This window comes from Excalfactoria chinensis, chromosome 3 (genome assembly GCF_039878825.1).
Source record: "Excalfactoria chinensis isolate bCotChi1 chromosome 3, bCotChi1.hap2, whole genome shotgun sequence".
Classification (NCBI taxonomy): Eukaryota; Metazoa; Chordata; class Aves; order Galliformes; family Phasianidae; genus Excalfactoria; species Excalfactoria chinensis.
Window position 1 is genome coordinate 105,741 of NC_092827.1, and position 24,474 is coordinate 130,214.

General features: G+C 43.0%; 2 protein-coding genes across 6 annotated transcripts; one reads left to right on the forward strand and one right to left on the reverse strand.

Annotated features, from left to right (window-relative positions):
* Window positions 1-883: 883 nt before the first annotated feature.
* On the forward strand, window positions 884-16,213 carry GCFC2 (GC-rich sequence DNA-binding factor 2). Of its 5 annotated transcripts, none has more exons than XM_072331722.1 (18): window positions 884-1,238; window positions 1,987-2,097; window positions 2,968-3,117; window positions 3,651-3,869; window positions 4,688-4,773; window positions 5,725-5,840; window positions 7,216-7,402; window positions 8,179-8,302; window positions 9,280-9,358; window positions 10,481-10,593; window positions 11,209-11,408; window positions 11,956-12,109; window positions 12,313-12,434; window positions 13,491-13,567; window positions 14,359-14,425; window positions 15,060-15,206; window positions 15,516-15,640; window positions 16,084-16,213. In XM_072331722.1, the coding sequence occupies exons 1-18, from the start codon at window positions 941-943 to the stop codon at window positions 16,103-16,105; spliced, it is 2,397 nt and encodes a 798-aa protein (XP_072187823.1). In that variant the 5' UTR covers window positions 884-940; the 3' UTR covers window positions 16,106-16,213. The 5 variants fall into 5 exon arrangements, with proteins under 5 accessions (XP_072187823.1, XP_072187820.1, XP_072187822.1 ...); XM_072331719.1 differs by having other exon boundaries at window positions 16,046-16,182; XM_072331721.1 differs by having other exon boundaries at window positions 11,959-12,109; window positions 16,046-16,182.
* Window positions 13,603-23,234, reverse strand: MRPL19 (mitochondrial ribosomal protein L19). The gene is made up of 6 exons (XM_072331723.1): window positions 23,138-23,234; window positions 22,898-23,009; window positions 20,999-21,117; window positions 20,321-20,455; window positions 18,582-18,763; window positions 13,603-17,394 (listed from the first exon to the last, which is right to left on the reverse strand). Exons 1-6 carry the CDS (start codon window positions 23,193-23,195, stop codon window positions 17,179-17,181), a joined length of 822 nt encoding a protein of 273 aa, XP_072187824.1. The 5' UTR covers window positions 23,196-23,234; the 3' UTR covers window positions 13,603-17,178.
* Between the last annotated feature and the right edge of the window lie 1,240 nt (window positions 23,235-24,474).

Here is a 24,474-nt window from a genome sequence, read left to right on the forward strand (position 1 = left end):
CTTTAAACATGAACGAGACAGAGGCTGAGCAAACATCCATACGGCTCGGTGCTTCTCTGCCAAGGTGCTTTAATGCCAGCACTCAGATCTGCTGGGCAGTTACACTTTGGTACGTGAACATTTAAATACAACGCAACAGATGCTGGCAAAGAAAAGCAGAGCTTTGTTTTCTAACAGACCTTCATAAGCGCTGAGCACAGCTCTCCTGGGGTTGGAGGACATTCCCTCTCTTCTATTCGTCTCCCCCCCCCCTTCATCACAACATCAAACCGACCCCAGGCGCTGAGCCGCGGTTCCGCCTCGATCCCGTCCGAGCTCTTTGCGCGGTCTCTGCTGCCACCTTGTGGTCAAGGCGTGGAACTGCCGCTGGCTTTTGCTTAGCTCTGCATGCAGCACTACGCATGCGCCTAGAAATGCGGAAGTGCCGTTGTAACCGCTCTATGCAGCTAATCCGCCGCTCTCTATTGTGATCAGTCCTCCAGGTAATAGCGCGCATGCGCCCGACAACTGAAAAACAGCAACTGATTCTCTTAACCAGCACAGGTGCGGGCAAGCAGGCAATTCCTGCACCGCCGGCTCTGCGATGCTCCTCCTAAACGAGGATGCCCCTCTTCTATTTCGGCCTTTTTACGCCCGAGCCCACCGCGGGAACGGGCCGGTTCGGCTCACAGCCGTCCCTGAGCGCCTCACCCCATTTGCTCAGTGCCGCCGTGGATTCGCCAACGTCCCCGCAGCTCCGTCCCGCCGCCCCAACTCTCCCGCCCCCACTCGCCGCCGCGCGCCCCGCCCATCACGGCGCACCGCCCATTACGGCGCAGCCACGCCCCCTCGCCCTCATTGGTCGGCTCCGCTGCACGCAGGCGCGTTGCGGTCGGGTGTGGGCGTTGTTTCGGGTCGCGGCGCATGCGCGGTGTGCGGGCTGCGCGCAGCGGGATCGGGGATGTTCCGCCGGCCCACGCGCAACTTCCGCGCTCGGCGGCGCGCGGCCTCCAGCAGCGACAGCATCAGCAGCAACAGCAGTAACAGCGGCAGCAGCGGCGATGAGCGGGCACTGTCCGCCGCCCCGCCGGGCCGCCACCCCGATGAGGAAGCGGAGCCCGAGGAGAGCGAGAGGGACCGCGGCGCCGCCTCCGCCTCTGACCGGGCCCGAAGCGCTGCGAAGCGGCTGCTGCCCTCGGCGGAGCCGGCGCGGGGACGCGGGGCGGTGCTGAGCTTCGGCGAGGAGCTGCAGCTGCAAGGTGCGCTGTGCGAGCATCCCGCGGGGCGCGGTGTGTAGGGCGGGACGTGTGTGTGAGTAGTGCGGGGCGTGTGTGTGTGAGTAGTGCGGGGCGTGTGTGTGTGAGTAGTGCGGGGCGTGTGTGTGTGAGTAGTGCGGGGCGGGGTGTGTGAGTAGTGCGGGGCGTGTGTAGTGCGGGCTGTGTGTGTGAGTAGTGCGGGGCGTGTGTGTGTGTGAGTAGTGCGGGACGTGTGTGTGAGTAGTGCGGGGCGTGTGTGTGTGAGTAGTGCGGGACGTGTGCAGTGCGGGCTGTGTGTGTGTGAGTAGTGCGGGCTGTGTGTGTGTGAGTAGTGCGGGGCGGGGTGTGTGCGTGGCTGCGAGGGGTGGGAGAGCCACGTCTGTACGTGGGAGTTCTTAGAGCTGAAGAAAAGGCTGAATAAGTTCTGGGCTGCTGCTGTCGTAGCTAATGGCACAAGTGGGTCTGGGCGACTTATGGGGGTTGCTTTGATCCAAACTGCAACAGAAAACGGTGCGTTAGATCTCATCTGTTGTTCTGTAGAGAAGATGTGGCGGATGTAAATTCAGAAGTGGCGGATCTCGAGTGATTGATAGGGCCATAGGACTAGGGAGATGTAATGCAGTTGAAGCTCCAAAATATATGCTGAGCGCGTGTGTAAAGATTGCGTGCTTTGTACGTATGCCTGCATACCTGTATACCTGTGTGCTGCGGTCTGCTGTACGTGTTGCTCAGCTCCATTCTGTCTCTCCAGGTGATGAGGAGTGTTTTAAAATCAAAAAGCCAGCCTTCAATGAAGTAACGTTTAGAATTCAAAAGAAGGAATGTCTGCTGTCTGCAGAGACAGAAGCTGATGAAAGCAAAAGTAAGTACTTCTTAAGTTAAAAAATAGCATTAGTCCTATAAAACATCATGAAACAAGTAAGAGTACAGTGCAAATGCTGCTGTTAGATGTCTGCTATGTGAACTTGGGATTTTTGATACTGACGTGGATCAGAGCTTGGAGGTTCTTCTTGAGAAGATCCATGTGTGCAGAATCTCTGCACTAAATGAGAGGTGGTGGGACTTGGGATAAACGTGTGCCTCAGCATCGTATGTTTCAAACCTTTTGACAGCTACTCGCTGCTCGTTGCTATCAGTTTGAAGTTAAACTGAAGATTTGTGTTAGAGAAAACGTGAGCTTGGTAGGACTTTAATGGGATGCACGTTGAACTTCAAATTTAATGTTATTACAACATCCACTGTTAAAGCACGGATATTTTATTGACTATTATCAATACCTTTGATTGTTCTTCTAGTGTTCGGAGTCATATTGAACCATAGTAAAGTTTGCTAGAGGGATGTTTGGGGCTTGCGTGCTTTACAAGTGTGTCCAAAGTGTTCCCTTCTGTTTACCCTTTTGAAACCTTTGTCAGCTCACGGATATGCTGTAGTGCCACTGCTTGGTAGGAAATTGTTTCTCTATGTGATTTATTCCCTTGTGGTTCAGATAAGTACTTTTAAAAAAGTATGCCTCATGGCATCTGGGAGCTCTTATGCAGCTTTTGTATATATAAATGTGGTCTGTCAGAAGAACACATTTGTTCAGCACTAGCACAGGTGCTCAGTACTAGACAAGATCTGGTCCTTGTTTCACTGTAGTCTGAACAGTTGCTGGTAACCAATTGCATGGTGTGTCAGTTTCCAGCAGCTGAAACCGAAGTAAGGAGTCTGTCTTTTTTTTCTCTTAAAACAGAAACACCGCAGTTGGAGGCTGGGACTGGCAGCACTAAAGGTGCTCAAGAGACAAAGGAAGAGAGTGATTCTTCGCTGAGTGAGGACGACAACAGCACAGACTCTGGAAATGAATCCAGCCCATCACAGAGGAGGAAGGATTTATCACCAGGTCAGTTTCCTTGATATTTTAAAGCATGTTGCTTATGCTGAGTCAGGGCTGTCTTGAGAGAATAGTGCCAGTTGCTTGGTGTTTTTGATTGCAGGTGTTTGTCGTAATTCTGTATTAGTTTTAGGAGGTAGATTAGAAATTATGACCATCGATACTGGAAGAAATACAAAAGCAGCTAAAAAATGCTTAATGATTCACAATTCACTTTGAGATAAAAATTAACTTTATCTACTGTTTTATTAGTGAAGCTTGAATTCCATTGTAAACTCAACTGGTATAGTAGTCTTGATCTCTCAAAGACCTTGAAAAAAGGCAGGATGTTGATTTACTTGAAAGAGATCTGAGCTTTGTTTTCAGGATAAGAGCTGCTTTTAAAAGATCTCTTTCCACTTGTTTATATTCAGCATGGTAAGCTTGTAAGAAAGACATTGTGTTTTCAATTCAGAGTTGTGCAATGAAGTTGTGATTTACACTCAGAGTGATGGAGTGTTGCTTTTAGTCTTTTGATTAGGCTTTGTTTCTCTTGCACGCAGGCTGTGTCCCCAGTGCAGGCTGTATTGCGGCTGCTCGGAGGAGACGTCACCTAACCAGGACCCGAGCTGATTATCTTCCCTTGGATGTTTCAAATGATTGTCAGCTTTCTCGGAGAAGCAAAAGCAGTGATTTAGAGGATGAAGATGAGTCTGATAGGAATAATCTCCGTTTTGTTCCTAAAATGAGGGCTTTTAGGCATAGGATGGCTGAACACATGGGTGAGTTTGTGCCCTTTCTCCCAGAGGCTGTGTCTTTCTTTTTCTGATGTCTGGAAGGATGTGAGACTTGCCCAGTAAAGAGTGCAGTGCAAGGTTTTGCTCTTGATCCTGACGAGAGACCGTAAAGCTTGGTCCTTGGGGTTTATATGGGATGTTATCCTGCTCTCCACACTGACATTATAGCTGTTATTGAAAGGGGGTAAAAACAAACAAGCAAAAAACAACCAACCAGAGTATCTCAGGCCTTTGGAAGGAAGCGAACTTACTGCATGTGAAGCGTATATGGCTTTTCTATTGGTTCTTCATTCACCTTGCTGTCTGTGGTTTCACTTACAAAGCACTAGTTTGCCAGGCTTTAATATTTGGTTAATGGATTTAAGTAATGTGTAGATATGATCTGATTCTGTTGCTGTAATAAATGTTATGGAGAAACTCCTGTGTCTGTGGTAGATTGTGCCTTTTAGAACACTTAAGGATTTTCTGTGTATGATGTCCCCAAGTTGTAGTCTAACTGTTTTTGAAGTCTCACGTATGCAGGTTTGCTCTGAGACATTTGATCTTTGTTCTTCTGGTACTGCAGTAATCTGAGAAACTGTTGGGTAAATGAATATGGGTTCCGCAAAATCCAGCTGCCATTTCTAAAGCTTCCAATTTGGAAATGGTTTTTGTGTACAGGCTTTTTATCTGCTGTCATTTGTTTCTAATGTTTGTAATGCATGTGGGAAGTGTCCTTGCTTTTGAAAAAGGAGATTGGGTAAGGAGTAGGGAAATAGGCAAAGGACATAATCGTGTGTACTAATGGTTGATTTAACTTCTAGTGCCTGTGAGTGATGCTTCGAGCGAAGATGAAGCAGAAACAAAGTGGGAAGAACAGCAAATTAAGAAAGCTGTCAAACTCCCTCAGGTGATACATGTGATTTCCTAACTGTTGAAATTTGCTTTTTGCTCATAGGCAGAAGAGAGATTTTTTTTTTCCTGCTAAATAATTGGCAGGAATGTTTTCTCTGAGCTGGAAGTTTTGTTTTTGGCTTGAATGTTCTGTATCAGAGTAGGAAAACATGAGTTAATGGTTCTTGATGTCAGAAGGGAAAGGTGTAGAAATTTCTGCCTGCTCAGTGGGGGTGGTTTCAGAGGGTTGGGAGGATTGCTGCTGAATTTCAAATCCAGTGTAACTGGTGTTTTTAGGTCCTCATACTCCTTTTGTTCCTGGAAGCCCCTTTATTTTTGCTCTTCAGAAGATTGCGGAAGTTTTTAGTAGCAGACTTTGGTCATGGACTCGATTACTCCAAGTCATTGTGTTTGAGCTAGATTTTACCCTACAGACTCCTGCTGTTTTAGAATGCAGAATGTCATTTAATTTATATGTTAATGTGGTTGAAAATACAGTATTGTAGTTACAGTCAAGCCATGTTGTCAGAATGAAAGTTCTATCTCTATCTTTGTTGCTTGGCTGTTGTTTATTTCTACTTTTTGTATTTAAAATAGTAATACGAGTGAGGTTTCAGCTGTCAGCACTGAAACGTTATATATATTGCTGGAAGCTTTGCATGTCTTCAGTCTAAGAGGAGATGTGCCTTACCCTAAATTACAGATTGTTTTGTACTGATGTATGTATATGCTGTATGCATTTTACACTGTAAATACACAGCTTTTTATATATACAGTTTCCTTTTTGTGTTGTACAGAAATTTCCCAATTTGATCATTGATTATATATCCTTTTACTATATGCTTTTTGCATTCAAATGGTATGTTTTGTTGATCTCTGAAGCTGCAGAGGCGAAACTTATATTAATTGTGTATAAACTTATATTTCATTTCCATAAACTATGTATTGAAAGTTGCAATTCTCTTAGAAAGCTTACAGTGATGGTTCCCTGTGTAAAGCTCCACCAGCTAAACCCACGTTTGGTCCCTGTGTTTCCTTACCACCTGTGAGCTTGGAAACTATAAAAAAGCAACTGACTGAAAGGTAAGTACTGCTTCCAGTGTTAATTTCTGAGATGTTCATTTTGTCACAAAGTGGTGGCAGCTGTGAAGTCTTGTGAATATAGAAGGATTTCTGGGTTAGTTGTGTATTGTGCTTATTGTAGTGTTTTGCACAGCATTACAGGTTTTAAGTTTACCTGGCAGTGCTTTGTAGGAGGGGAGTGTTTGGACTTCTCAAACGTTTTATCACTTGTAAATAAATAAATAAATAAATCTGCTGCTTTATTTTATGTGCTAGTAGTTCTTAGAGGAGTGTAGGTGCAATGTTGTTTGACAAGGAAGGAGAACTTTACTCAGGGCAGATAGGGCTGTCAGTCATTTTGTTGTGGTTCCCCTTTAGGCTTTTTTAGACAAGGCAGCGGGCAGCTGAAATGTCCTGGGTGGAGGTGGGAACTTCCAAGGAAGTGTGTGAGAAGAACGAATGGGGTCAGGCATCCAAAGCTACCAAGATAGCCATCCCCATCACCGCTCAGTGCTAATACAACCAGAGGCAGCTGTACTGATAAGTTCAGTAACATCATACAGCTGAAACACAAACATGTACTGTTAATTTGTGTGAATTTCTGCATGAATGCTCTCTTGTACAGACTGCTGCTGGCTTGCTTGTGATCAGAGAATTTCCACTGAAGTGGACTAATATCTCTGTGGAATTGTATGGTTTGGTGGGTTTTTGTTTCTTTTTTTGGTCTTGATCACCTGAAAGAAATGAATGAAATGAAGCGGGAATTCAAGTACAGTCAAATGTGAAAGGCTATCAAGAGTGGGAAACCTGTGAGATACCTAAGGGGATTATTTATTTTTTTTTTTTTTAAGAAGAGAAAAAAGCAACATTGTAATAAATGTAAGCTTTTCTGGGGTATTTCATTTAATAACTAACGAGAGCTGTCAGCACAGGTTTTTGGGTTATAAGTAACAAGAAGTTTCAAATGGTTTGTGTTGGGTAATGAGCATGAGGTAAATGCTTGTGTGCTTTGGCCCTGCGGCTTAAATTAAGTTGGTGTGGACATGCTGATTATGCTGTAGATCTACCTACATCAGCTCGAGTAGAAGCTATTCGGTGTGACATCACTTCATTTGCCACAGCATGTTCTTTAGAAGCATGTTGTGTTGAGGAACATGGGTAAAATGTCAGTGGTGCTACTTTCAGAACTACCACTATGTACGTGACGTTTGATTTTTCCAAAGCACAAATCTTGTCCACACACAATGCTTTTGCAGCTGTTGATGTGTGTAAGTCTTTCCTCAAGTGCAGGTGCTATTATTAGCAAAGATTTTGTACTTTGTTTTAATTGGAAAACATTCAGGAGTGTGTTAACAGTGAACTTGTCATGGTTTTAATGGTGTGTTTTCTTTTTTAGGATAGCATCATTGCAGGATGTGCACCGTGTCCACCAGAGGGAGTATGGAAAATATATGGAGGACATTGAAAGTTCAAAGACAGCTGTCCAGAAATTAGAGAATTCTTCAGATGCTGCTATGAATTATAAATTCTACAGGGGCATGAAAACATATGTAGAAAACTTAGTAAACTGTTTCAATGAAAAGGTATGTATGTTTTCCTTCCCTTCCCTGCCTCCCATTTCTTTAAGATGATAAACCTGCATTCAGTCATTGAAAAAATGAGATTTCTTGTTTGGAAATGCTTATGAGAGATGTTATGAGACCAGTTCTAAGTCAGTTCTGTCAGAAACTTGATTGTAATGGGAAACAAGGAGAAACAGAGCACCCCTCACAGTAACCTAAAATGTTTAAGTTGGAGTATGTACACTGACTTGAGCTGTGGGCTCACCTAGATTGTAATGGATAAAAATAAAATGTTATTGGAGTCTTTTCTTCAGGTGTAGTTAACTAGTTAACTGTAGTTAACTAGAGTGTCCTAAAGTTGTATGAGTGGTGTGACCTATATTCAGTTTTGGGATCTCTAAATATGTTTGCTATGTAATGTGTGACTAGTAATCTAATTTGTGTCAGTTGTGTTGCAGCCTGAGAGTCTTTTTAATGTAATTTTAAAGAGTACAAGTGTTAGTCGATATGTTTCTTTTGATGGCTGGGTGTTCAAAGGCAGATTGAAAGCAAATTAATTACACCAGTAGTGTTCCATTGAACACTTTTTCATAGGGTCTTACATAGCCCCGTAAGAGGCAACTGGCATTTAGTTTGTGGTTTTCAGTCTTAAACAGCCTGAAAAACTCCAGTGAGCAGGCTCTTGCTTTTCAGTCTTTAATACTCTTGTTCTCATTTCACCATCGTGCTTGAAAGCCTGTGGAAACTGTTCTTTAATTTGTTTTATTCAAACCTGATTACTGCTTACCTTATTTCAGCTGAAATACATAAATGAGGTAGAATCTGCTGTACATGCACTTCTTCAGCAACGAGCCATGTCAGTACTGAAAAGAAGGCAAGATGAGCTGAAAATGGAATCTACTTATATGCAGCATCTGACAAGTTAGTATGAAGTTGCAAGTTACTTTCTTATTGAGGTCTCATTCTTTAAGTAGAGACGCAGTTAATTTTTGGATTATATTTTATTTTCATGTTTAATCTTTGCTCCATCTGTGTTGTCAGTAGGCATATTGTACTGGATACCTTAGTTGAAATCCTTACCTAAGTAAGCCTTGTAGTATCACTTTTCTGTGGCGTAATAGTGAATACAGCATGACCAAATGCTCAGTCAGTTTTAATTATTGATCTCAGTGGTTTGTCTATCAGTACTTGAAAAGAAAAACTGAGTCGGTTTTCTAGTAGATGTTAAGCTGTTACAGGATCCTGTCCTTCGTGAATATGTGAAAAAGCAGCGTGTTTACTTGGCAACATCGCTTAATTTTAGTGTTTTTAAAGCAGAGTGTGTAAAAATGTAGATTTCAAACTCATCAGTTATGTGAAGGGAAGGTCATGAAGAAATAAGCCTTTTTATGCAGTGATTTTATTCAAGACAGAATCTGTCTTCTAGTTACTATAGGGAAAATTATTAGTTTTCACATCTTGTGTTTTCTTTCTGCACTGATGTGTTTGTGTTTGTGTGCAAAACGAATCGTCATCTGCTGCCGTTTATGGGAACAAACAGAAAATCCACTTCAAACCTGCTTGGGAAAGCAAAGCACAGTGTGCCAGGAGCTGCTGTGAACAGACAGAACGGATGCACCAGTTTCTTTCAACTGCCACTCAGGGATTCAGATTTCTGAGTACACAGGATAAAGTGCTGACTAGAGAAAACTGCATGTATAATTTTGTGACACGGTGTCATGGGCTGCGAGCAGGTGCTAAGAAGAAAAGAATGCTTGTTAGTAGCAGCCATTTAACAACTGGACACTTAGAATTTCTCATCAGGAGGTTTATTTACTTTGGTTAGTTTCCAGATGAAGGGCAGAAGCAGAATCAGTGTTTTGCATTTACCTCTTTGTCTTCTTCCTGTCTTCTGGTAGCTGGGAATGGCAAACCAACTAATGATGGATTGGAAAGTGATGAAAAGATGAAACTTCTGAAAGCGTGTGAGCATCGAAGGTAGCTATTACATATAATTACATCTACCTGTGGTAAATGTGTATCTGCTTCCTGTTACTTATACAGGGATGATGGTGGGATTAGTAAATGAGATTGTGCACACACGTGTTAAAATGTCTTTCCTTTCCAAAGCTCATGGGCTTCTCTTCACGCTGGTTGGAATCTGAATGTTAGTAGGTATTATTAATTTAACGTAAGTGAGACTGTTCATGAAACTGAGAGTAGATTTTTTTCCCTGCTGTTGGAATAAATAATATTGTGATTGTATATAGAAATACATTTTTGTGATTATTGCATAGGTAACAAAAGTAGACAGGTGGTATTGCTGCTGCTGGGGTAGCAGTGGGTGCAGCAGAATGTCTAACCTATCCTGTGTTACTTGCGTAGGCTGGGTGCTACACTTTGGATGTCAGTGTTCAGTCTGCTGCTGACCTTAAGTTACTGGGAGCTCTGAAGCTGTTTCAGTTGCATTGGTGCCTTGACTCACAACTGTTTTCACACAGTTAAGGACTTGAGAGTTTTAATGGTTGAAAAATGACGTAATAAAACTTTTCTTGAAGCAAACTGTTAACCTTTAATGTTAAGTGATGTCAATAACTACATACAAGATCTATGCCATGCAAATAATATGTATAAATGTAATTTTCTTGTCACAGATGCAAACTGTTGATGATGCGTGCTCTTGCAGTATGAGTTGCCAGGACTAGCGTGTTTGAGCCCCGCTGAGTCTGGGATGCAGTCACAGTTTCTATGCAAGTTGTTGCATAAGCTGTGTAGAACTGAGATGGTGGACTGTTGAGCAGTGGTTTCTTATAGACTACCTCTGTCAGGGTAGTATGGAGCACCATGTTAGATGTTCAGTGTTTCAGGTGGGGAGAGTTATTAGTCATTAGTAGGAATGTAGTGAAATGAAGGTTATTAGAGATGCTTTTAATCTCCTTCGGCAGCTCACAAAGTACCTTACTGTTACAGTCTGTGTCTCTAGGTTTGCATAAGTACTTCTGCTTCCTGGTTGTGTTTTCTTAGGCTATTGCTCTCACCATGTGTTTTTAGTGTATAATTGAGCTTCCTTTTACATATGTACATGGGGAATAACTCACCTGAGTTCATTACAAAATGCAGGACTTGCAGAAGGCAGCTGAGAGAGCGCTCACAAAATGCTGGTCACCATGAAGGTATGTCGAGTGATGAAGAACTGACTCTGACAGAGCTGACTGAATTCCAGAAGAGCAAAGGTTGGTCAGTATATGGGAACAAAATTCCTCTGATATTTAGAAGGATTTTCAAAGGAGATGGAAGAAATACTCCTTTTTGAATGGTATATAATTCATTTTCTGTAGCATAGAATTAATGCATTTAAACAATTCTGAACAGTGACTTAGGAAGAACAGGTAAGACTGTAGGCTTCTTTAGTGTAATCGGTTCTTTTGTTTGTTTTCAACGTTGGAATGTATTTTAAATTGAGGTTTTAACTGCCTTAGTGAGCAGGTCACAAGGAGCTGGCAGAGGCACGATGCATATTCTCTGAGTAACAGAAGAAGGATTTTTGTGTCTGATATTTTATAAGGCATACAACATATGGGATGTAATGGGTATTTAAATCTGTGCAGTTGTTCAAAACTGCACGAGTCTTTTTCTGGTCGTCTTTATTATTTATTTGTTTTTTCTGAAAAAGGCTTTTCCAGAATGCTGCTTTTAAATTCCATTTCAGTGTAAGAGGTGTGGAAGATGAAACACGGATGCTGTCATCATAAAGAAACTTATATTCTTTAGATGCATGAGCTGTTCAGCTTATGCCTCAATTAATTCAGTGATTATTTCTTTTTATTCCTATTGAATATTATCCATAGATAACATTTTAGAGGAGAGTAAGAAAATCTTTGAAGATGTGCACGCAGATTTTTGTGACATCAGAAAAATCCTGTTGAAATTCCAGGAGTGGAAAGAGAAGTTTCCCGACTCTTACTGTGATGCTTACATCAGTTTTTGCCTGCCTAAGCTTTTAAATCCATTAATCAGAGTTCAGTTAATAAACTGGAGTCCTCTTGAGGTAGGTGTATCACCAGACTTCATTTTTGTGTGTGTTTGTGTATTATTATATCCTCTGGGATTCTGGGTAGGCAGTGCTCCACTATGGTTCTGGTCTGAACTGTCTTTGCAAACTTGTCTACTCTGATGTGCTCATCTTTGTTAACTGACAAGATCTGTGGGTATTTGTCAGCTCCAAGTATGACAGTCACGCTGTTTGCGGGGAAGATTTCTGCACAGGAACTTTGCCCTGGGTTATAGAGGCATTCCAGAGCTCGAGATAAGTGTTTTAACTAGAAGGAGGACATCTTTTCCTCTTGTCAGGTTGCTTGTATATGAATCACTTGCATCTTTATTAATGTGGAGCTGTTTGCTGACATTTTCACAACCCTACCCTCTGAAATCTCGCTTTAAATTCAGTTTTAGCTTGTTGCTTCGGTCCATTCAGCAATTAGAATCCATGTAAAATTCTTAAATGAGAATCTTTTAGTATCATTAGATATATTTTTGCATGGAGATTTTTCTCTCAATCCTGACCAGCAAAGCAACTAATAGGAATGATCTTTCAGCAGAATTCTACAGACTTGGAAGAGATGCCCTGGTTCAGAGCTGTGGAAGAATTCAGTGATACCAAGAAGTCATCTGAATCAAAGAGAGACGATGATCCTGATGAAGAGGTTTTGTCTAGAGTGATTGAAAAAGCTATTCTGCCAAAAATTACAGGTATATTAAGGTTGTCTTGAGAACATTCACTGCAGCTTGGTAATCAAACCTTAAATAAGTGGTAAATGTAAACTTATGTTAAGAGTTACAATTACTTGTTAGGGTTACTGTAAATGAAAGATTTGGCTTTTCAGTTTACTTCCTTGAAACTAGAGCCGATAGCCACTTGGATATCGTAAATGAAATAAATCCCTATTTTTCAGCATTTGTAAAGAATGTGTGGGATCCTTTATCAACTTCACAGACTGAGAACCTTATACAGCTTTGCAATAACATGTTTGAAAAACAAGTCCTGTCCAGAAGTGAATGCAGTCAAGCAAAACAGGTAAAGGCTGTGGTGGTAATGGGGAAGGAAGTTCTTGATGTGCTTTCTGTGCGTGCTTCTGTGTGCATTTAAGATGATGTCCTGAAGTTGTTCAGTTCTGATTACTTTGTTTTTGTCACTGTATAGTCAGAAAACTTAACAGTTAATATGGCAGTATTCTGAAGCTCTTCTTACTGAAGGTTATGGAGCATGGGGGATTCCTGAGACAGATGACAGTCTCTGTTCCTAGAAAAATTGTGCCTGTCCCTGTCAAAGATCTATCTGTGGATTTAATCACTTTGCTTTATCACAGTAAAAATTGTCAGAAATTTTACGCTTGTATCGAAGTATCTTTTAAAATTTGATATTGAAGTGCTAGTAGTATTCCAGTGGTCAACTTGGTTTGTTTTTAGCCTTCATATAGATACAGACTGAAATAACAAAAGTTCTTTGTATTCATCTTTACAGCAGAAACTGGGGGGAGGGCGGAGGGAAGGAAATAAAGTAAGAGTTAATTGGTTAGGAAAAAAGGTTACTGCATTTATCCTGGTGATCGTCCAATAATTACCTAATGTAGGTATTCACTGCAGCACACCCTTAGCCCCTTTCTGGTTTTATTCTCTTGTGAATCTGGGAGTTTGTCAAGCGTGAAGTGGGTGAAACTGAGTTGATGTTTAGGCACTAATATGAAAAGAAATAATTACAAACGTTTATGCAGTTGCTGCTCTTGTCTTCAAGTAGACGACTGTAGATAAGATTCTGTTTGTATAGTAGCTATGGTGTTTTGTTGTGTGTTCTTAATAGAACTTCATAGATGGGAAATACATTAATCTCATTATCCAACAGGATTTTATTTAAATTAAAAAAAAGGTGGTTAAAGCTGAGACTTGCTCACAGGTCTGTAATGCAGTCGTCGTGGTAGTGTCTGTTATATACTGTGGCACTTGCATTTAGCTGAATTAGCACCTTGCTTCTCTACGTTAACAAAATAACTACCTAAAATTGTTGTAAATGGAAGGTAAGATCTTTTTCTTGTGAGGATGTGTTTATATGTTCCATTTTTTCTTTTTTGAACAGGATTTGATTAACATGGTTGTCCTGAGGATGAAGAAGTCTGTGGAGGAGGATGTCTTTATCCCTCTGTATCCTAAAAGGTAAACTGACTGGGAATTTTTTTTAAGAGTATTTTTGTTATTGTTCATAGAATCATAGGGCCGTTGAGGTTGGAAAAGACCTTAAAGACCATCAAGTCTAACTGCAACCTAACCTTTTTTTTTTCTTCTTTTTTTGCCTTTATTATTTTCTGTACCTTTTCTCTACAAGTGTAGGTGAAATATATTGTAGACGTCCATGAACTTGAATTTGTTACATGAAATGGAAGAAACGTTGCTTCTACTGTTTCATTCTAGGGATAGTTACCAAACATTAATGCTTATGAACTCCACAGCCAATGCTTTTTTGCTTCTGTAACTAAAAGCTTTCATAAATGGAAAGCTCTTAGTCTGGGAGGTCCAGTCCAGAGTCTGGTTTTGTGATATTAACTTAGAGTATCTGAGGTCTCGTGTTATTTTTGGTGGTGTTCCCCCTTCTACTCTTGACGACTCCTTTCTTTCCTGAAAGTCTGTATTGCTGGTAGATGTAGGGTTAAGGTACAGCTAGGAGAGAAGTGTTGCTAAATCTGATGCGGCATGTTTGTCTGGTTACAAGCAGTGCTGTTCTGGTCAGAATCCATCAAACATAGACTCAAGTGTTTCCAGTTGCTAATTCCATTGGGTACTGTAATGAGTTCCAATTAACAGCAGTTTTGTTCCCTTAGACCTTTATTCTGGTTGTCAGTCCTGAATGAATTCCATAATTGTAATTCATTGGTGTCTAAGAAATGAATTGTCTGTCTTACTTTAAAGACAAACAAAATCCCTATTTTACCTCTTCTTTCTCTGATCAGCATCGTGGAAGACAAATCATTGCCATGTTCAGAATTCCAAGAGAGACGGTTTTGGTCGGCTGTTAAGGTAAAGAAAACATACCCATCTTTTCTGTGAAAATCATCCCAATTAGAAGTAGACTGTACAGACATATTGGGGATGGCCTCCAAACCATGCCCAGAAATTGTATGGCAGAGTACTAATAAAGGGCTGGGCGAGAATTGGGATGGAGCTGTTTTAATACAGAATCAGAGCTGATGAGATTTTGCTGTTTGTGCTGTCGTACAGTCTAGTTTTCCTGGCAGCTCATGGAGTCAAAAGGAGGTGTCCTGTCCAACACTTCAGAGAAATACGCAGTAGCTGTGGGCTTTGTGACTGCTTTTTGACTGGCGACTGCTAAGGTCACATACTGTGTCTGTGTGGGTGGAATACCTTGAGTTTAACAGTTACCTTGAAATTAACCATTCTGTATTGAGGGGGAATCCAGCAATGTTCTTACACTGGGCTTAAATCTATTTCAATAGTCATTTTTACAGTGATAAGAGGTAACTGAAGACAACTCCTGCTAACTAACAATACCGAGATCAAGCACAAAAGAATCTTTTGGCTGCTATGGACCAAGGCTACCAACCTTACTTGTGTTATGACATGGTATCTTTTAAGTTTAAAAAGGAGATTTTAACACACCAAGTATGCATGTTCTGTGTCTTCGTTACTGCAGCTGCTCTCCAATGTTCTCCTTTGGGATGGGATTGTACAGGAAGACACGGTCCGTGATTTGGGACTGAGCAAGCTGCTGAATCGTTACCTTCTTCTGAACCTCTTCAATGCACCACCAGGGGCAGAACACATAGAGAAGTGTAAAGAGGTAAAAGGTCTTATTTCCATGGGGACAGATGTAGTCTGAAGTGTCATCGTTTAATATTCAAAGTTTGGGGTTTCTTTTGTTTGTTTGTTTGTTTTTTTATGACCTTGGTGTATAAAAGCATTTTAAAGCAAACACTGGTTCATTGGCTTTTGGGAATAACTGCTTAAAATGATGCTCTTGTTTTTTTTGAAGAATTAACACTGCTAATAATAACTGAACTGTCCAGAAGGAAGAGTCTCTGTCAGAAGAGATTGAAAGCCTTATTGAAAGCCTTTCTTTTAACTTGTAAAACATTCTGTGGGTGAACAGGTGGTTGCATGCTTCCCACAACGGTGGTTCCAAAACCTTGGAAGTGGGTCGACTCTCCCTGAGTTACTGAACTTCTGCCAGCATTTGCTTCAGTGTGCACGTGTGCTTCACAGGAATAACCGCAGGTAATAAATAACACATTCCTTGGGATGCAGCACTTGCTCGTATCACGTTCCTTTCAGTGAGCACAGTGGTGATGGGTTGACAGTCGGACTAGATGATCTTTTTGGCCTTTTTTCAAATTTAATGGTTCTGTGATTATTTAATTCCTCAAGTCTCATACATTTAACGCTTTCAGTGATGTGCAACAAAAGATGCAATCCATAATGTAAAATGGATTGCTTTTGCAGTACTATTTCTGGCTAGTTTGAGGCTCTAGAAGTTGGGCGCAGTTAGTGGTCAGTATAGCTAAAGGCACCAGATGACAGTCAGGGAGAGTTCCCTGCCTCTCTTCTAAGTTTATTTTTAGCTTTATTGATTTTAGAAGTCAGGTGTGAATGTGTTGTTATATCAACTTGTTTGTTCAGTAGTGATGAGACTGAAGAAGTTATTCTCCTGTTGGTGAAAGTCAAGGCTCTGCAAATTGCTGAAGAGTTCATTGAAGAGCACAAACTGGAACATCTTAAATCTGTGATCAGGAAATGAGGATTTCTTTGAGGCAGCAGTTCTTTTACTGGAACAAGCCTGATGCTCACTCCACGGACCTGGAGTTGTCACAGTCATAGCTTCTTGACCCTGATGCAGGAACAGGAATTCTGCGTGCAGTGGAGTTTGATGTATGAACATCTACTGATGGTAAACGGGTGTTCAGGAAGGCAAGAAGTTGCACAGGAGAACGTCTTAACTACACCTACTGGGATTTTGTACTTGAGATGTAGACTGGACTTTTGCACAGACCTGGAGTTGTCACACACCCTGACTTACCAGGCAAGAAGAACAACTTCAGTTACCTTCTAGTAACTGGCTCTCTAAGGAAGTCTTACTTTTGCTTCCCAGTAAGACACATTAAGCCATATTTCACTGTACCCATGTTGGTTTCCAATGCTGAATAACTTTGTATATGTGCAGTAAATATTACTGCTGCGGAACAAAAAGGGTGTTTTATTGTAGAAACAGCAGCGCATCACAAAGTCTGCTAAGTTTGCTATTGCCTGTTTCTCTGAAATGTTACGGGTCCAGCATTTAACTCTTGCAGGCTTATTCCCGATGATTTTTCTACTTTTTATTACAGAATGTTATTTTTGTAAACTATTTTAATTGTAAATAGCATTGATCAGTGTTACAGACAAAAAATGACTTACTAAATAAAAGCAATTATTTTGAAAAGTGAAGATATTTTTGTGGTTTTTGTTTCCTGCTTCATTATTCATATTGACAGATGCTCACAAAGAAATTAGTCTTGTGCTGCTATGAAACTGGAATAGATTTGTGATCATGCTCTGCCTCTGCAGATGTTTCTTCCAGTGACTGCAGACATCACTTGTCAGGACTTGTAAGCAGGGGAAGGCAGTTTTTACACTGTAATGTTGGTCGGAAAAGGGAAAGTTTGTTTTCAGGAACAGACAGTTTGAACATTCAGAGAAGAACTGCTGAAATTTTACTGTGTCTTTTACATGCATACAAAACTTGGAAACTGACAGTTCATACATTGAACTCAAAGCTGCTACTTATTCAGCTCTTCACTCACTTCCTTCCATATCTTTTCCTCTATTTTTGAAGTATCGTACTCTCGCAGCATATCAAACTCCAGCCAGGGCTGTTTCCACTTCTCTGCTTCCTTCATTTTCTTCTCAGGTAGCTCAAACTTTATTCCTTTTATGTTGTATTTTGGCCTCTCCCACCGTTTTGACCATGGTTTAGGCTTCATTCTGACCTGGAGCTAGGGGGAAAGATTTTATAAAGGAATTAAAAGGTATTAAAAGGTCAGAATTCTGTGAACCAAAGTAGTGAAACAAGTTCTGCCTTAATAGAACAATGATTTATTACACAGTCCTGAAGTTGACAAGCCTTTAACTAACTCTTCTATAGTTCTAACTCTGTTACTTACTAAGGAAAAAAATATCAGCAGCTGTTGCTCCTTTTCCATGTAAGTTACCAAGTTGGACAGCATTCTTTTATTAGACTGCCAGACCTTCTGAGATGCAGATCTTACTAACTGCTCTGTCCACCCCCACATCAGTAGCATTAAGTTTCTATAGCATTGGCTGTGCTGTCTGCACAGTGTAATACAGAGGCACCTGCAGGCCATTATTTCTTGCATATGTCTTCTAAGTTACCTACTGAGGAAGGCACATACTTTGGTTATGAATGTTCTTTCACTACAGTAGTAGCATTAAGATCCCAGATTTCACATACTTGTATCACCTTGATAACTAACACAAATAAACGCTGTTTAACAACCTTCCAGGCTATTATAGAATGACCTCTTGGAAAAGACTCACAAAGGATGATAGTACTTCAACCCCTGGTTCCACATTAAACCAGCCACGCTACATCTGAGAGTGGTGTCCAAAGGCTCCTTGAACTCTGTCACATTTGGGCCTGGGGAACCTGTTCTATGCCTGATCAACCTCTGGTGCAGAAGCTTTTCCACCCTGACCCTTCCCTGCTGCAGTTACACAGAATCACAGAATCACAGAATTTTTTCTCAACACAGTCCTCCGGCCACTCTGTCCCAAGCCTGTAGCGCTGCCTGGGGTTGTTGTGGCCAAAGTGCAGGACCCGGCATTTGGTCTTGTTAAACCTCATCCCGTTGGCTTCGGCCCAGCTCTCTAGCCTATCCAGATCTCTGTAGGGCCTCGCTACCCTCAGGCAGATCGACACTCCCAGCCAATTTGGTGTCATCTGCAAACTTACTGAGGGAGCACTCAATGCCCTCATCCAAGTCATCAATAAAGATGTTGAAGAGGACAGGCCCTAGCACCGACCCCAGTCCTCCATCTGGCCCTTAAATGGAGTCCTGTAGAACCCCCAGATGACTGCTCACCACTCTGATACAATCCCGGTATCAGTCAGAAAGTTAACCAAATTATCCCCTACATTCCCACTAAAATATTGAACTCCTACCTTGTTTACGGGAATTTCTTCATGGTCTAAATGAGGCACAGGTTTCATATTCACATCAAAAGTACTATATTCAGGAAGGGCATCTCTCAGGTACATCAGGTTGTCATCCAGCCTTTTTTCCAGCTTCAGAACCGTGATTTCCTGGATTCGAGGACTGTACAGTTCATAACAAATTTCAATGCCTTTGAGAGAGGAAGTTTGGTTCAATGACCCAATAGTAGGAAATATTAATACCAATTCAGTATTTCTTTAGTGTTCTACAACTCTGTATAATTCAAGAACTGCTTTCTCCCTTTATGAAAAGCTACATATATGCAGTGCTATGGGCACAGGTGATGGTTTACATGCATTACACATGCATTTGCACAGGCAAATAAGTCCAGTCACTGATATCACAACGGCTTGAGAAAGATACTGGATAAATTGAACTTGAGGAAGAGAAGCTTACGCAAGTGTGTGTGTACATACACACACACACACACACATATATATACACACACACACACATATATATACACAGACATGTTTGTTAGACAGTTTAGGCCCACAGAATAACAAGTGCATACAAATCCACAGTGCTCAAACTGGGCTACTACTTACAAGGCTAGCAGTATACTTCCCAGGATCAAATACAAACGTAGCCAAGGTGAATCACAATATCTCAGGCTTACATGGCAAGGTTTTGATACTGAGGGGCTGCAAGGGTGGCCTCTGTAAGCAAAGCCCTGTGCCACATCACAGCCAGCACCAGCTGCTTCAAAGGGTTTGCCAATGGCCTGAGCTGAGCTATAAGTGATGCTGGGTGTGCTCTGGGAGTGCAGATTGAGGTAAGGGAAAAACTGCTGTGCATCAGGAGTTGCAGCTGGGAGTTATAGCAGCTGAAAAGTGACAAATGGGAAAGAATCAGCCCTACAGCTACCAAGGCAAGTGCAGAACGTGGGCAGGCACAGAATGGAAGTTCCCTGCAGCCATGGAGAGGTCCCTGTTGGAGCAGCCTCTTTCCACAGTAGAGCAGTTCTCCACATGCAGCCTGCACAGGAGCCCACAGCACAGCAGGTGGATGTGGCCTGAAAGAGGCAAAAGCCCATAAAGAGCTCCTGCAGGAGAAGGCCCTTGGCCAATTGGAGCACAAGGTCTGTCTGTAGCTGCCACCCACACAGTCTGTTTCCAAAGGACAGCAGACCCATAATAGAGCAGATCTTGAACTGGAGCCTGTGAGAAGCCCACACAATCAGTTCAGGAAGAACTGCATCCTGTAGAAGGGATGCCATGCTGGAGCAGGGGAAGAGAGTGAAGATACAAAGTGTTAGTGACTGACTGCAGCCTCCATTCTCTATGCCACTCAAGGGGATAAAGTAGGAGGGGGGGGGGGGGGGGGGAAAGGTGTTTTCAGTTTGCTTGTAGTTTCTCACTGCACAAGTTTGATATTAGTAGGCAATAAATTACATTTGATCCCTTTATGCTGAATCTATTTTGTCCACTATGATTAATTAGAGCTTGATCTCCCTGTCCTTGTCTCAACCTACAAGCCTTTTTTCATGTATTTTGTTCCCCCAGTCCTTTGAGTAGAGGGAGTGAGAGAACAGCGTGGTGGGTCTGAGCTGCCCATCAGTGTGAAACCACCACACACGTTCAGTCTCACGCAAGTACAGATCTGAAACGCAGCATATAGGCATAAAATGACTAAGCAGTGCCATGCCTTTAAATACGTGCTATAATTGCCACCGTTGAAATCCCACCTTGGTCTTCTATCACATTCCGAAGCACAAAGGTAGCACCAAGCCCTCTTCCTCCTCTTTGAATGCAGATCCCTACAAACCGGTTGGTTTTGCCATCAGCATATGGATCTGCAGTAGTAACAGCAAGTATGCTGCCTGCAAAGAGCAAGAAGGGAAAAACATCAGACTGTTCAAGAAAACCAACACCAGTACATGTTAAAAGGGTCAGATGTTGTACCTTTAGGTACGTTTCAAAAATGGTTAATCATCCAACTGAACTGACAGAAACAGAATATATCGGAACATACATTAATTCAGGACAGGTTAAAAGTGATCCTGCTGGCTAACTGTAAAGCTTCATCACCCCTTAAGCCTTCCCCTTCACAGCTTTTGTACACAAACTGAATACAAATAATCTAAACTAATATAATCAGTTTTCATTTCTTGAGTTTTACTCATCAACCACACTGAAAAGCCAGGTAAGAAATAAAATAATCTGAAAGAAACAAAGTATTATACTTGCAATGGAAACTGGATGAGTTTAAAATACGAAATAGCATGTGCAGACACACATACAGGTTGATCTAACACCGCATGTGATGTTCCATGAAACTCAACAGCCTCAGAGCACGCTTTTTATCCATCTCATCCAAGGAACAGTATTTAAGAAATGATGACAGTCCCAGTGCTGCTACTGACCAACATAGAACTCGGGGATGTTGAAAACTTTTCGTCTCTGTATCATATCCTTTCTTTCCATATAGAACTTCAAAGGATCTGTTCTTCCTCTGGGAGGTATAAATTCAGGGCTCAAGAACCTGTAAGAAATTCCAGACTTAAAAAGTATAAACCAAAAGCATTTCCATAAAAAGTACTGAAGAAATCCAAATACTTGCCTAAAAATGAAGTACTAAGTACTGCCACCCACTGACCATCTGTACCAGCCGCCTTCTCAGAGACAACAACTGAAAATTACTCATTTTTTTTAAATGCTTTCCCCCCCCCCCCCCCCCCCCAAACCATGTTGTTATGTTGTTCTTGGAAGAACAGACCAAGAGATGACAATTCTGTTGCTTTTATCCCAGTGTAGGAGCAGATTATTTCATGGTTTCATTGTAATCCATGTTAAAAATAAACAAACAAAAAACACTTGTTATTTCATCACTTGATAGCAAAAGGTATGAAAAAATGATTACTGTTTTTTACTAACAGCTGAAGAGAGCCTACAGGAGACACCACGATCAAGTGGTTCTCTTGTGTTGGCAAAGCTTAACAGGACTCTTAAAACTCTTTTCTGCTCCGATGAATTATACCATCCCAAGGAAATCACCTCATGCTCTGGAGTTGAGCTGTCTGGCAGCTACGCTGAAGGCACACTGCCTGACACAGCACTGACTGCACCAACAGACTGCCTGCATGGGGTCACTGTGTTTCAGACAGCAAGAAGACTTGGCTCAGAGCCAGAGAATGAAGGTGGACACATTTAACTCACTATGTGCATATTAAAAGTCCTGCATCTGGTCAGCAGAGAACACAAAAAAGACGATAAATGCATACCTGCCAGGCAAGCCTTACATAGGCTACATGGGAAGCGTGGGATGATGGACAGGGCAGCACATGGAGGTTCTGCACAGTGCTGCTGCCTGCAGGCAGCCATTAAGACGAGAAATGAGATCAGGCCTCTGCCATCAGGCCTGCTCCTCTTCTTCATGGTTACAGGAGTTCAGGAGAAACAGCATTTAAATGTAGCTCCCTGCTCCCCCTGGTGACCTCAATACAGGCTGCATGTCTTAGGTGGGCAACAGCCCCTCTTCACATCTTAAAGACATGAACACTAACAGATCTGAAGGCAGAACGGGAGATTTTATAATGTTTTTAGTACTTTTCCCATTCCTGAGGACTGTGCTGTTTTTGACAAGATCCCAGAACCACAGGATCATTAAAGTTGGAAAAGATCAGATCATCAAGCCCAAATGTCGACCCATCCCGACCATGTCCTCAAAGCCCCGTCCTTCAGTGCCACATCTCCATGGATCCTGAACACCTCCAGGGACAACAATTCCACCACAGCCTGTGCATTCTGAGAAGACATTTTTCCTATTATCCAACTTGAACCTCCCCTGGCACAACTGAAGGCCATCACTTCTTCTTTTGCTGCTACTTGGGAGAGGCTGCCTCCCGCCTGGCCACAACCCCCTTTCAGGTGGAGGTGGGGAGAAATGAAGTTTCCCCTGAGCCCTCTCTTCTCCAGACGGAGCAATCTCTGCTCCTTCAGCCGCTCCCACAGTACTGTGCTCCAGACCCTTCACTGCACTGTTGCTCTGCTCTGGACGTGGTCCAGGGCTCCAGTGCCTTTCTTGTAGGGAGGGGCCCAAAACTGAACTCAGTACCGTGCACATCACCTCACCAGAGCTGAGCACAGCGGGCACATCAGCTTTTATGCACTGATGCCTCAGAGCACCGAGGAACCCGCGAGCGGCCCGCAGCGCAGCACAGCCCATCCATCCCATCCCATTTCAGCCCATTTCAGCCCATTTCAGCCCATTTCAGCCCATCCCATCCCATCCCATCCCATCCCATCCCAGCGCTCCCCGGTACCTCCTGTCCTCCCTCTGCTTCTGCCTGTCAATAATGACGGGCTTCGGGGGCGGCTGGAACTTGGCGGTCCCTCCATCGCTGCTCCTTCGACACGTCGAGGAAGAAAACCATCCTGCAACGACAATACGCTCAGGAAAACGCCGTTCTCAAAAGGAACCGTTCCCCACATTCCCCACGGCCTCGCAATCCAACCCCCCTCCCCACAGAGCAGCCCAGAGCCGGGCGGATAACGGCGCTCACTGGCGGGCAGTGCAGGCCGCGCGCCCCGCAGCAGCGCCCTCCCGCAGGCGGCTGCCATAGCGGCTACGAACACTTCCGGTCCGCCGGCGCCTCGGCGCAGAGCGGCTACGGCAAGCGCGGAGGGCCAAAACTACTCCCAGCGCGAAGCGGAGCAGCGCGCCGTTCTACTCCCAGCCCCTTCCTGAGTGCTGTTCATAGTCCAGGTAACCCGCGGTGGTTCACTCGGAAATGATTCTACACATCGGCGTTACTGAGCTGCTTTTAAACATATTTCAGTCAGATTTCCTCCGCTGCTCGGAGCAGTCTGTATTCAGTTAGTGGCTGCACGAGGCTCAAACGCAGAGTGCAGAGCTGTAAGCAACACCTCGTCACTTCAGCTTTGCGGCTTTCCTTCGACGTACGCGAGTGAATCCAGGGCACTGAGGCAACAGGAGGGGGCAGCACAGCCCTTCAAGTACTAAGGATCCTTCACACCGAGCGCTGCTCGCGGGCTCCTCCCCCTCAAAATATTGCTGTTATTACCGGGTCTCAGTGTCTAAGTCCTTGCTAGGCAGAAAGTTATACCTCGTGGTGCTGCGGAGTGATTCCAATATCGAAATAGTATCAAGAAGATCTCAGAACAGTTGAGCTTATACAAGAGCTGGAGCTTTTATTTATTGCCACCTTTTGCACTTCAGTTGCCTGTTCGGGAATCTGAGTTTCCCTGGAGAGAAGGGGCAGGCAGGTGGAAGGCTGTGCTTAGTCTCGTTGTCACCACTGAGATGTGGACAAGGTCTGCCATGTAAGGTCATCCCTCACGTTATTGTCTTTGAAGTCGTTCCAGTGTTTCGATGTCCTTCTTACAGTGTTTCAGAACCAAATCTCACAGCACGTGCATTTCAATGACCCGTCTTCCTCCCCTGGTGTTTTTCTCACTGTCTCTCAGGTCACCAACACGACTGGTTCCTCCCGGAGCCATGTAGAAACAAACTCCTGCTGAGGGTCTCACTGAATGTTGGGTTATTTCTTATAGGTGAAAAAAGATTTTTAGGCACTATCCTGACTTTTCGGCACTAAATCTGCCTTGCCTTTTGCTCCACCCTTTCCTGGTGACTTTCAGCCATTTCAGTTTTTATCCTCTGGGATTCATCTCAATATTTTGTAGGCACGAGAGTCTGAAGTGCTGTGATCTCAGACCATCCGCTGCTTTGGCCAGGTAGGGAAGGAGCACACACTTCTGGTGTGGAGATGCCTGGCAGCCTGTACTGGTGCTGATTCAGAATTCACAGTTACTTTGGATCTGGAACGCCCTTGGTTTGTTTGACACTGAGTGTAAATTAGAGACATGAATAAGTTGT